Source organism: Aedes aegypti, chromosome 3 (assembly GCF_002204515.2).
Source record: "Aedes aegypti strain LVP_AGWG chromosome 3, AaegL5.0 Primary Assembly, whole genome shotgun sequence".
NCBI lineage: Eukaryota > Metazoa > Arthropoda > Insecta > Diptera > Culicidae > Aedes > Aedes aegypti.
The window spans coordinates 270,881,592-270,892,788 of record NC_035109.1 but is presented as its reverse complement, the minus strand read 5'-3'; the positions used below and the strand labels follow the sequence as shown (position 1 = coordinate 270,892,788).

At 36.7% G+C, this 11,197-nt stretch overlaps 1 protein-coding gene across 1 annotated transcript; it reads right to left on the bottom strand.

The window, feature by feature from the left end:
• Positions 1-219: 219 nt before the first annotated feature.
• On the bottom strand, positions 220-7,298 carry LOC5577229 (retinoblastoma-binding protein 5 homolog). Its single transcript, XM_001656284.2, has 6 exons — positions 7,155-7,298; positions 6,647-7,074; positions 6,399-6,580; positions 1,272-1,391; positions 572-1,212; positions 220-509 (listed from the first exon to the last, which is right to left on the bottom strand). Exons 1-6 carry the CDS (start codon positions 7,171-7,173, stop codon positions 424-426), a joined length of 1,476 nt encoding a protein of 491 aa, XP_001656334.1. The 5' UTR covers positions 7,174-7,298; the 3' UTR covers positions 220-423.
• Positions 7,299-11,197: the final 3,899 nt, after the last annotated feature.

Below are 11,197 nucleotides of genomic sequence, written 5' to 3'. Positions count from 1 at the left end.
TAAAATCTAAATTTTGTAATAAAAATGTTGCCATTGCTTTGAAATTCACCCAACATCTAATCAAAACTACTAACTACAGCGATCAATTATCAAAATTCATCGCTCCCTGGAAAATATAATCCCAAGCCCAGAGAGTAGACCATTAAAATGATAATGAACGAATATTCAGCAAAATTATAAATGACATGTCATCGGAAGAAAAAAAATTCGACCATAGCGCTCTTGAGTGGAAAGGTATATTTACAATCGATAATGCAAAAGCTACTATCTAAGTTGGATTTCTAAATGAACCTCCAGATGATGCCCATTCTGAATTTGATCATCTCAATTGCTTCAGAGGGCGGGAATTGTGAGTCAAAATATAACTGTCTGTGATTTCATATCATCTATGGACTTACCTAACTAATTACCTATGAACTCAATTTACTTCTTAGGGCGGCCAGCTGCTTTTCTACTGGCTGCGGTTACCTTATCTTTGTTAGCCTTGTTCTGATTCAGGGGATGTACATCTGTAAATGAAGTTTCAAAGTGATAATCAAATTCAATGAACTTAAAGGTTCTTTATTCTTACCTTCAACCGGTGCATTGTCGAGAGCAATCTCGTAAGAGTTTGCCTTCCGTTTCTTCGACGCTGGTTCGTTCTCCTTCATCGACATCGCATCGTGTCCGGAATTGTTGTTATATCCCGTACCTAGTGGATCCGAATTGTCCTGTGAACCCCAACCATCTTCGGGATCTTCAACCTCAGGAGCGATGGGCAGAAACTGCAACGCATGTTCATCTTCGTATTCCTCATCTGACGAACAGAAGGCAGCTATCGGTTCAGCGGACACCACGTCGACCTCCACTTCTTCGTCCTGTTTCGATTCGGCAGCCAAGTCTACCGATTTGTCCTCATCAGTGATGTCGAACTCCGACTCTCGCTCTTCGTAGTCTACATTTTCGTCAAGTTCTTTGAAATCCGGCGCAAATGCAGACCAGTTTTCAACCTGATTTTGAGCCCAAATGGAAACCAGTCCCGAGCTTATGCTGGCGATAATTGGACGAACGGGATGCCAAACGACGTCAAGCAGCAGTTCTCCCTTTGTACCGTGCAGAATTTTCACTAAATTACCGATAGATTTCTCCCACACATACAATGCGTGTTGGCGAGCACTCCCAGCGCAAATGTATTCGCCATCTCCAGAGAAGCAGCATTTTTTCCACGTAGTCCTATAGAAATTTTTAAAATTTACCAATAAATGTTATAACAAGTCTATCATCTAACTTACTTATTGACCAAATCCTGAAGTTTCTGAATTGGCTCTGGTTCGCCTTCTTTGCCACAGGCCACGACTTCCTTCGAATCATAAACTCGAATTACGCGATCCGATGTATTCACAAGGAATGCTCTGAAATCATAAATCGGCAAATGAGGATGAATACGGTTTTGAAGTGAAACCTCATTATGAGTCGTCCATGAATTACGTCACGCCTTCAAATGGCTTCTAGTTCAAGGAATATTCACAATCCATACAAAAAAAATTAAATAAACAGTCTTAATACAAAAAGTGTGACATAGGGGGAGGGTTGGTAACGACTGAGTGTCTTAAAAATAGAAACTTCAGAGCCTTAAAAAAAAGAGAACGAACCAGTAGATAGTTTTCATAGGGATTTTTAACAATCCCGCATAAATGCGAACCATACTCAGACACCACCAATTGGACACCAAACATTTCTGTGAGGAAATTTTTAAGAGATTTTTTGGGAATTACGACAAATATTACTTGAGACATTGCGGTATTACCATTATGGTTTAGGGATTTTTTCTGAGTATAACTCTAGTAAGATTACAAAGATTCTTTCAGTTTTTAGGTCCTAAGTTCTCCAGGAATTTATCAAGCAATCCTTCATGCGATTTCGCTAGTGAAAATCAGTCCGGCTCGCGGGCTGGAACATTTTTTAGACTTAATTACATCGGTAGCAGAGAAGTTGATATAAATTTAAAATTTACAGCAAGCTTTCATTTGAGACTAATTTTGTTCAAATCTATTCTTGCGAACGTACCATCCATTTATGTCGAAAAAGAGCCAAAAAGGTTGAGCAGGCCAGGTTTTAATAGTTGATTTCAGTAATTTATTTTACAGCAAATGCCGCAGAAATAAAATCGAAAATTGTATCTTGTACCGATTGTGTTGCCACCAGAAGCAGCAATTGGTGGAATCCTCGATAAAAAAATCTATATGTGCCAAAGAGATTTCGCAAGTAATTTCTTCAAGAATTCGAAAAAAACTAACGGTATACTTATTAAGAAGAAACTCAATGAAATGAATGGAATTTGAAATTTAAGCAGCACAACTTTCACCCCTTTTCACTAATACTTAATTTGAAAATTACTTACTCAATTACTCCTGGAGCAACAAATCCACCACACATTTCTTCTTTAACATGATATTTTTTAAGAAATTCCTTCCAATCCTCTAACTATTCGTTTTTCTACTCTCAGCAAAATATTTCCCGAATCTCAGCAAACGAACATAATCTATCTATCTTCTATTTTCTATTTTCTATATATATATATATATATATATATATATATATATATATATATATATATATATATATATATATATATATATATATATATATATATATATATATATATATATATATATATATATATATCTATATATAAAAATGGAGTGGTGTTTGTATGTCACGAAATGACTTGAGAACGGGCTATCGGATTTTGAAATTTATCATATAGATAAGATCCTGAAGTGTTCCGACGTGTTTGTGTGTATAAAAAAACTCAAAATGTTCACAGGAAAGTTAGAAAAACGGGAGCGAACGGAACTGCCTGTTTTGTATGGGACGTCCATGACGTTTTTCAGCAGCCTACTTGATGGCAAGACGAAGTTTGCCGGAACCACTGATGTTTGATAAAATCTCGTCATTAACTCTATATCTGGGTGCATGATAAAATAGCATTGAAAAATCCATTGAATCAAAACTATTTAATAGTATTTTTAATTTTATTTTTAATTAATAAATTATAAGAACTTCCACTTTTTTCAACTTAGAACCTTGTACACTATGTTAATCAAAACATGTGATAACCAAAATTGCACTCTATATTTAGCAAATTCCAAAAATAAACCCACCCGAAAGGATCTTCAACCGAACCTGTATTCGAAATCTGCTACTGTCAATATGTTCTTGCTTTAAAGTTGCACATTTTGCACTCTAGAACAGTCGCAAATGACCACTGAAAGTAATACCACGCTTTTACTGTGTGCAACACGTGTGCTTTTCAGATAGTAAGCAATGCACGATGTCTACTTTTGGGTAAAAAACTGAACTGAAGAAGACTCCCTGACAGTGTTCACACCATTCTTAGTAGTTGCCAAGCATTTTATGATACTTTTAGCGATTAGAATGATAAAAAAACATAAGCATTTCAAAATTCCCGCATTTGGCAACATAAAATCATGCCTAGTTGCCAAAATCGGTAAGGCACTGTATTACCATTATGGTATCGGGATTTGTTCTAAGCATAACTCCAGAAAAATTACAAAGATTCTTTCAGTTTTTTGAAGTACTATCTCCATTAGGAATTTATCAAGCCATTCTTCATTCGATTTCGCTCTAGATTTACTGGTAGGACATCTTTAAGAATTCAAGCATTAATTTCTTCAGAGATGGTCCTACTGATTTCCTTTATTAGGGGGGGTGTAGGTCTCACGTAATTAAAGGATCGCCCCTTAGCTTCTGGTTTCCCGAATCGCCTGAAATTTGGAAGACGATCTTCAAATAAAAACAGTTTTGGGCAGTGAATAAAATTATCATCAAAATAGAAGAAAAACAAACAACAAAGCAAGCTCGCTCACAACCGTTTATCGCAACTGTTGCGGATAAGGATACAATCAAAAGCAAAATTGTCATGACAATCACAGAGCGCATTATTGTTGCAACCTTTTCAACTCGCAATTAATCAGTTATTTTAAACAAAAAACCAAATTTGTTTTATGGATGCTGTTTGACAATGTGTCAATGTTTACCAACTCGGAGAATGTTCTCGAAAATTGCAATGCGAAGCCCAGAAAATTGCTGCGCACGTGGTGATCGATCTTTGTCATATTCTGTTCAAGTGATGATAAACTCATGTTGCGGAATAAAATTGTTGCAACAAGAATAAAAGGTGACAATGTCTTTGTTGCTGCGTGTTGCGTGACAATTGATTCACTGGTTTTGGGTGATTTGTGTTTTATGCATTTGAATAATTTTACCAAACAAACCAACCATCCACAACTTACCATTTTTGAGTGATGGGGCTCTGTACTGTTTTGATTTTGCATGGGATTTTGACGTTTACTGGCCTTGTTGTTTACAAATTTTGTGAAGGGGTGAAAGAGAGAGAAAGATTTTTATGCAGAGCCCCATGGGAAGTATGCACTTTAACCGAAAAGCAAACCAAAAAGAAATCCTCCTGAGATTGGCGTACCTCCGGGGATTCTTCCAGTTTTTTTTTCTAGAATTCGTCACGAGTTACTTCAGGGATTCCTCTGTGATTTCATCCAGGGATTAATTCAAAAGTTTATTCAGAGATTCCTCCAGGAGTTCTAACAGCAATTATTCAGGGAGTTCTTTCAGGGAATCCTCAAGGAGTTCCTTTAGGTATTCTTTCATGTATTTCTTCCGGCTGATAGGATTTTTTCAGGGATTCCTCCAAGACTAAGAAAAGATCTCAAGGATTCCTCCAGGGTTTTTGCACCAGGTATCTCTACAGGAGTTTATTAGGCCTCCGAAATTTTCTGCAATTGTTGCTCTAGAAATCCAGGGGTATCTATGAGGTTTCCTTCAAGAGTTTTTTTTTCAGGTCAGAGATTTCTACTGAAGTTTTTTTAGAGATTCTTACAGAAATTCCAGAGAATTCTTCTGGCGTTCCTCCGGGTATCACTCAAGGATTTTTAAGATTGCCTCACGAGTTCCTCCTGGGATTTCTCTCGGAATTCTTCCAGGTACTTTTCCAATAGTTTCTTCAGGGATACTTCCAAGACTTCAACCAGAGAATACTTCAAGGATTTCTCCAGGAGTTCCTTCAGGAATTACTCACCTTTTAGGGATTCTTCCATGGATTTCTCCAGGTTGCAAGTTTTTTCAGGAATTCCTCCAAGAATTAAGGAAGATTTCTAGGGATTCCTCCTAGTGTTTTCCACTAATTGCTCCAGGAATCTCCACAGAAGTTCCTTTAGGCCTCCAGGAGGTTCTTTAGGGGTTCCTCTAGAAATATCCAGGAGTACTTGTAGACATTTTTCGTGATTTTTCAGGGTTTAATTCAGGAGCTTCTGCAGATTTCTTTAGGAATTTTTCCAGGTCAGAGAATTCTTCTGAAGTTTTTCTGTTTTTTTTTTCAGAAATTCCTTCTGTGTTCCTCCGGGGATTTATCCAGGAGTTCTTTTAGGAATTTTTCACGAGTCCCAAAGGAATTTCCCCTATAGTTCCTTCAGAGATCCATCCAGAGCTCTAGAATTATCTGAAGAGGTTTCTCTAGGGAAGGAAGATCTTCCATTAAAAATAGAGAATTGCAGTAAAATAATGTCCTTTTACCGCCGTTGCACTAAACGTTCCGACGGCGATCTTGTAGCTGGCAACAATTTCAAACGTGTTTGAATTCATTACGAGAATTTTCCTTTTGGCGTTAAATAGAATAGATGTGAGCTCCTCGTCTGCCAGGGGTTATTCATAACTATGGAAGTTTTTCCAGTTTTTTTTTTCAGGGATTCTTTAGACTTCAGAAGTTTATCCAGAAGTTTTTTTTTCCATGGATTCCTTACAAGTTCCTCCAGAGATTTCTAAAAAATCCTCCTTGAGTTCCGTTAGGTAATCCTCCAAAAGTTTTTCCCAGTATTTTTTTTTTCTGTAGTTCCTTCAGGTATTCTTCCCAGTGATTTCTTCAGAACTTCATTCGTGGATTCCTCCACGAGCTTCTTCAGAAGTTCTTTCAGAGATTCCTTTAGAAATTCATTCAGGAATTCCTCATGTAATTCCTTCAGGAGTTCTTCCATGGATTCTTCTGAGCTACCATGAGTTTCTCCAAGACTAAGGGAGTAGAATTTCTGTGGAATCCTCCAGGTGTTTTTTCACAAATTCCTCCGGGAATATATCCAGGGATTCCTCTAGGAGTTCTTGCAAAATTCCAGGGTTATGTGTGAAAATTCCTCCAGATTTTTTTTTTCAAGAAATTCCTTTAGGAACTATAAATATTTCTCCAGGGAAGTGCGACCTTCCATTAAAAATACGCTTTTCAGAAACTTTTAGTAAAATACTCTCTACAAAGACTTCTGTAGAGGAAAAGTCAACCCTAATGGCCCAATTTTGCGTGTCGCAATTTATAGACGACCCCTTAGATCACTTACTCGCCACGTCTAGCAAATTCTATGCTTTTCACCGCCGTTGCACTGGAAGTTCCGACGGCAATCTTGAAGCTGGCCACAATTTCCAACGAGTTTGAATTCATTACGAGAATTTTCCCTTTGGCATTACCAGAATAGATATGAATCCCTCGTCTGTCGAATGACGCCACGATGTTCAAATCTCCCTGGAAAGAAACGATGCAATTATTAGGTTAATCCTTACTTAAAAAGAACATTCAAATCTATCTTACATCATTATCCAACGGCAAACATTGATGCTTCCCGCCAATATCCACCAAAACTGCCGCGTATCGCATGGGGCAAACCAGAAATTTGTTATCATTCCTCGGATGGAACTGAACCTTCAAAATCGGAGACGGAAATCGATACTTATGCTCGCAATCTCCACTCATCACGTCCCAAATGCAAACATTATTGTCCGTCGAGGCCGAGAGCAGCTTGTGACCATTCCGGGACCAACATAAACTGCACACCGGGTGGACGTGGGCGGATATAATCTTGGCGATCCCCCGGGTTAGGAAGTCCCAGATGACGATACGGCCATCGTTGCAACCGACCGCCAACAGGGTCCCGTACTTGTTGAAGGCACACGTTACCGCCAGGGAGATGCAATCCAGCGAACCATCGAACTCCTCCGGGTAGTTTTGACCGAACGATTCTGCCGAATATGAATCAAGTTATTACTCTGCATTCCAGTCAATTAACACCGGAATTCCATGTTTCCCGGACGAAACTTACCCAGTAGCTGAAGATTCATCTTAAATTCAGTGAATTCAAGCCACAATTCACGAGATATACAGCAAAAACTTGAAGAAAATTTCTCAAATTAAAACCGAAGCCATTTGAATACGCCGCGATGTAAATACAAACAACGAGCGTCGCGTGCGAATCGTCGAAACGTCAAAAATCAGAGAGGGTTCGGCTTCGATGCTCTAATGTTGTAGTGCTATAAAAAGTTAACAACTGTATGCGTACACTCAGAAATAAAAATAGTCTTAGAATTACTACACGGTGGTTTGCGAGTACCCTTTAATGAGTAAAAAAATACTCTTTTTCAAATAGGATAGGGATCTGTCATAAAAGGGGTAAATTCAGAATTGCAAAACGGGTAAATAAACACCCATTATTATAAGGCCACCGCAGAATAAAAATGGGTGTTTTTAAACCCATTAATGGGTGAAAAAATAGTTGGCAATCATTCAATAGCATAAAGCAGATGTTGTTCGAAGGGAATATATTTTGATTAAATTGTTTTAGTTGTAGTTTTTGTGTATACAACATCCAAAGAAGTGGTAAGTTCTGCAGCACTGTCGACATGAATTTGTATTGATCGCAAAACATTCTGATATTTCAGATTTTCCTATTGTTTCAGCAGGCTGCCGCTGATATCTGGTTTCAGCAAATATCGGTGTGAAGGAGCAATTCGTTTATGCAGAAACAAAATACATCAGATATTAAATTGATTGAGTATGTAAAATAAAGATTATTATAGTAAAAATGTTGTTTTTGATCGTTTCATTTCTAGCGTAACATTTGAAATGGGCCTATCTGCAAAACGTAAACATTGAGAAATTCTCAATTGAAGATTCCGTACCATATTTATAATTCCTATTTTAAACCCATTCGCATTTTTATTAGTTTCATACCTGTGTTCGACACCCATTAAAGTCTGTTGCGTGGCCCATTATGTTTCTAATCTCAAATAACACAACAACTCGTAAAAATTGTTGAATTCAAACATCATCGGCAGATAGGCCCTATTATGAATCTTCAAACCAGTTAGGCCCTTTCAGTTAGGCCCTTTGATTGAACATGGTTTCAGTTAGGCCCTTTAATAATTTGCTAATTTTATTGATTTTTGAATTGGTTTGCATAAATCTTGAACAAAATTTAGCGATTATGTGAAAAAACACTATATTATGTATCCGGTAGAAATCAAGACCAGCATTTATTTATAATTATTGTTTTCTCGGGCCCCATGCGTCGCAGCTAATATATGAATAGTGCGCTGTGTTCATAAAAATCGTAAGAATGCAGCGCCACACTAAAAAACTGATTTCAAAATCCCGCGAGTTGAGGCGCGTCGCGAGTCTCACTGGCGCGATCCGGTTTGGTGGCGGTGCGACAATATAATAGCTAAATATTGGAAATTTTCGGTTGAAGATTCAGTACCATATTGATTATTCCTATTTCAAACCCATTCGATTTTTACTAGTTTCATACTTGGGGAAGATCCAAAAATGACGTCCATCGTTTTTCGGGATTTCTAGAACCCTTCTACCACCTCTGTCACGCTTTTTCTAATACCCAATCCATGCACTGTCACATTTTCGTACATCCCCCCATTGGAGGAGGCCCCAATTGATGGACGTCATTTTCGGATAACCCCTTGTGTTCGACACTTATAATGGTCTATTACGTGGCTCACAACGATTTGAATTTGAAATAGCACAACAACTTGTAAAAATAGTTCAATTCAAACATCATCCGCAGATAGGCCCTTTAACGAATTTTAAAACCAGTTAGGCCCTTTTTGAATTTGCTAATTTTATTGATTATTGAAGTGATTTGCATAATTCTTCGACAACATTTAATGATTATGTGAGAAAACAACACAATATCATACAAGCTAAATATTGGAAACTATTCTATACAAAATCAGCAACATATTGATTATTGATTTTTCAAACCCATTCACTTTTTTTACTAGTTTTATACTTGTGTTAGACACTCATTATGGTTTATTACGTGGCCCAGAACGTTAGTAATCTCAAATAGCATAACGACTCGTGAAAATGGTTGCATTCAAATATCATCAGCAGTTAGGCCCTTCAATGAATCTTCAAACCAGTTAGGCCCTTTCAGTTAGGCCCTTCGATTGGACATGGTTTCAGTTAGGCCCCTCCAGTTAGACCCTTTTATTAAACATAGTTCCAGTTAGGCCCTTTTGGAATTTGTTGATTTTATTGCTTATTGAAGTGATTTTCATAGTTTTTAAATAAAATAAAGCGAGAGAAAAACAATGTAATAGCTAAATGTTGGATATTCTCGATTGAAGGTTCAGTACCTTATTGATTATATCTATTTCAAACCCATTCACTTTTTTACTTGTTTTATACTTGAGGGCCTTCCTTAGCCGAGCAGTTTAAGTCCGCGGCTACAAAGCAAAGCCATTCTGAAGGTATCTGAGTTCCATTCCCGGTCGGTCCAGGTTTTTTTCGTAATGGAAATTTCCTTTACTTTCCTGAATATAGAGTACATACCTTCGTACTTGTCACACGATATATGAATGCGAAAATGGAAACTTGTCAAAGAAAGCTCTCAGTTTATAACTTGGAAGTACTCATTGAACACAAAGCTTAGAAGCAGGCTCTGCCCCAGTGAGGACGTAATGCCAAGAAGAAGTATAAGAAGAATTCTTGCAGGGCTGTTACAAAAACAAACGAGTTTTTTTTGTGAAAATCGCGACTTTTGGAACTCGATCCACAACTAGAGGCAACAAATAAAAATTAACAAATAAAAATTATTCAAAATTTTTAATGTAATTGATTTTTTTTTTCAGGATAAAAATTCAGTTTTTCAACTAACTTCGCATTAAGATTATGATAAAACTAGTAAAAAAGAGAATGGGCTTGAAATAGGAATCAATATAGTACTGAATATTCAATAAAGATTTTTTATTAATCAATGTTGATTTTCTCACATACCTAATCGATTGATTTTGATCTAAAACTTTGAAAATCACTTCAATAATCAATAAAATTAACAAATTACAAAAGGGCCTAACTGGAACTAAGTTCAATAAAAAGGCCTAACTGGAGGGGTCTAACTGAAACCATGTTCAATCAAAGGGCCTAACTGAAAGGGCCTAACTGGTTTGCAGACTCGTAAAAGGGCCTATCTGCGGATGATGTTTGAATTCAACCATTTTCACGAGTTGTTTTGTTATTTAGGATTTAAAACGTTATGGGCCACCTAGTAGACTATTATGAGTGTCGAACACAAGTATAAAACTAGTAAATAGGAGAAAGGGTTTGAAATATGAATAATCAATATAGTACTGAATCTTCAATAAAGAATTTTTAATATTCAATGTTGATTTTCTCACATAATCGATTGATTTTGTTCTAAAACTTTGAAAATCTATTCAATAATCAATAAAATTAACAAATTCCAAAAGGGCCTAACTGGAACTATGTTAAATAAAAGGGCCTAACTGGAGGGGCCTAACTGAAACCATGTTCAATTAAAGGGCCTAACTGAAAGGGCCTAACTGGTTTGAAGACTCGTAAAAGGGCCTATCTGCCGATGATGTTTGAATTCAACATTTTTTACTAGTTTTTATGTTATGTTAGATTTAAAACGTTACGTGGCCCAGTAATAGATTATGAGTGTCGAACAAAAGTTTAAAACTATTAGATAGCAATGAGTTTAAAATAGTAACAATCAATATGTTACAGAATCTTCAATCGAGCATTTCTCAATTTTTACGTTATGCTGATCACTATACAAGGGCTAAATATTGAAAAATATGAAGAAAAATTAAAAATGCACGGAAGGGCCAATCTGATTTTGATGGAAATTTTCAGTTAGGCCCTCTTATGACCAGTTAGGCCCTCTTAGTTTTATCATTTTCAGATAAGCCCTTTTAAATTTGAATAAAATTACTATTAATAATGCATTTTGCATGCCCGTAAGAGTATGTAGGAGTAATTTACGTAAAAAATGATACGAATAATGAATAATCAAGTTTGTTTACATTTTGCAGTTAGGCCCTTTTC

What these genes read in the sequence shown, in the direction of transcription:
- LOC5577229 (XM_001656284.2), bottom strand. An exon ending in GAATTTGCTAGACGTGGCGA is followed by an intron (nt 1,392 to 6,398) that starts GTAAGTGATCTA and finishes TTATGATTTCAG; the next exon opens with AGCATTCCTTGTGAATACAT. An exon ending in CGACAATGCACCGGTTGAAG is followed by an intron (nt 510 to 571) that starts GTAAGAATAAAG and finishes CTTCATTTACAG; the next exon opens with ATGTACATCCCCTGAATCAG.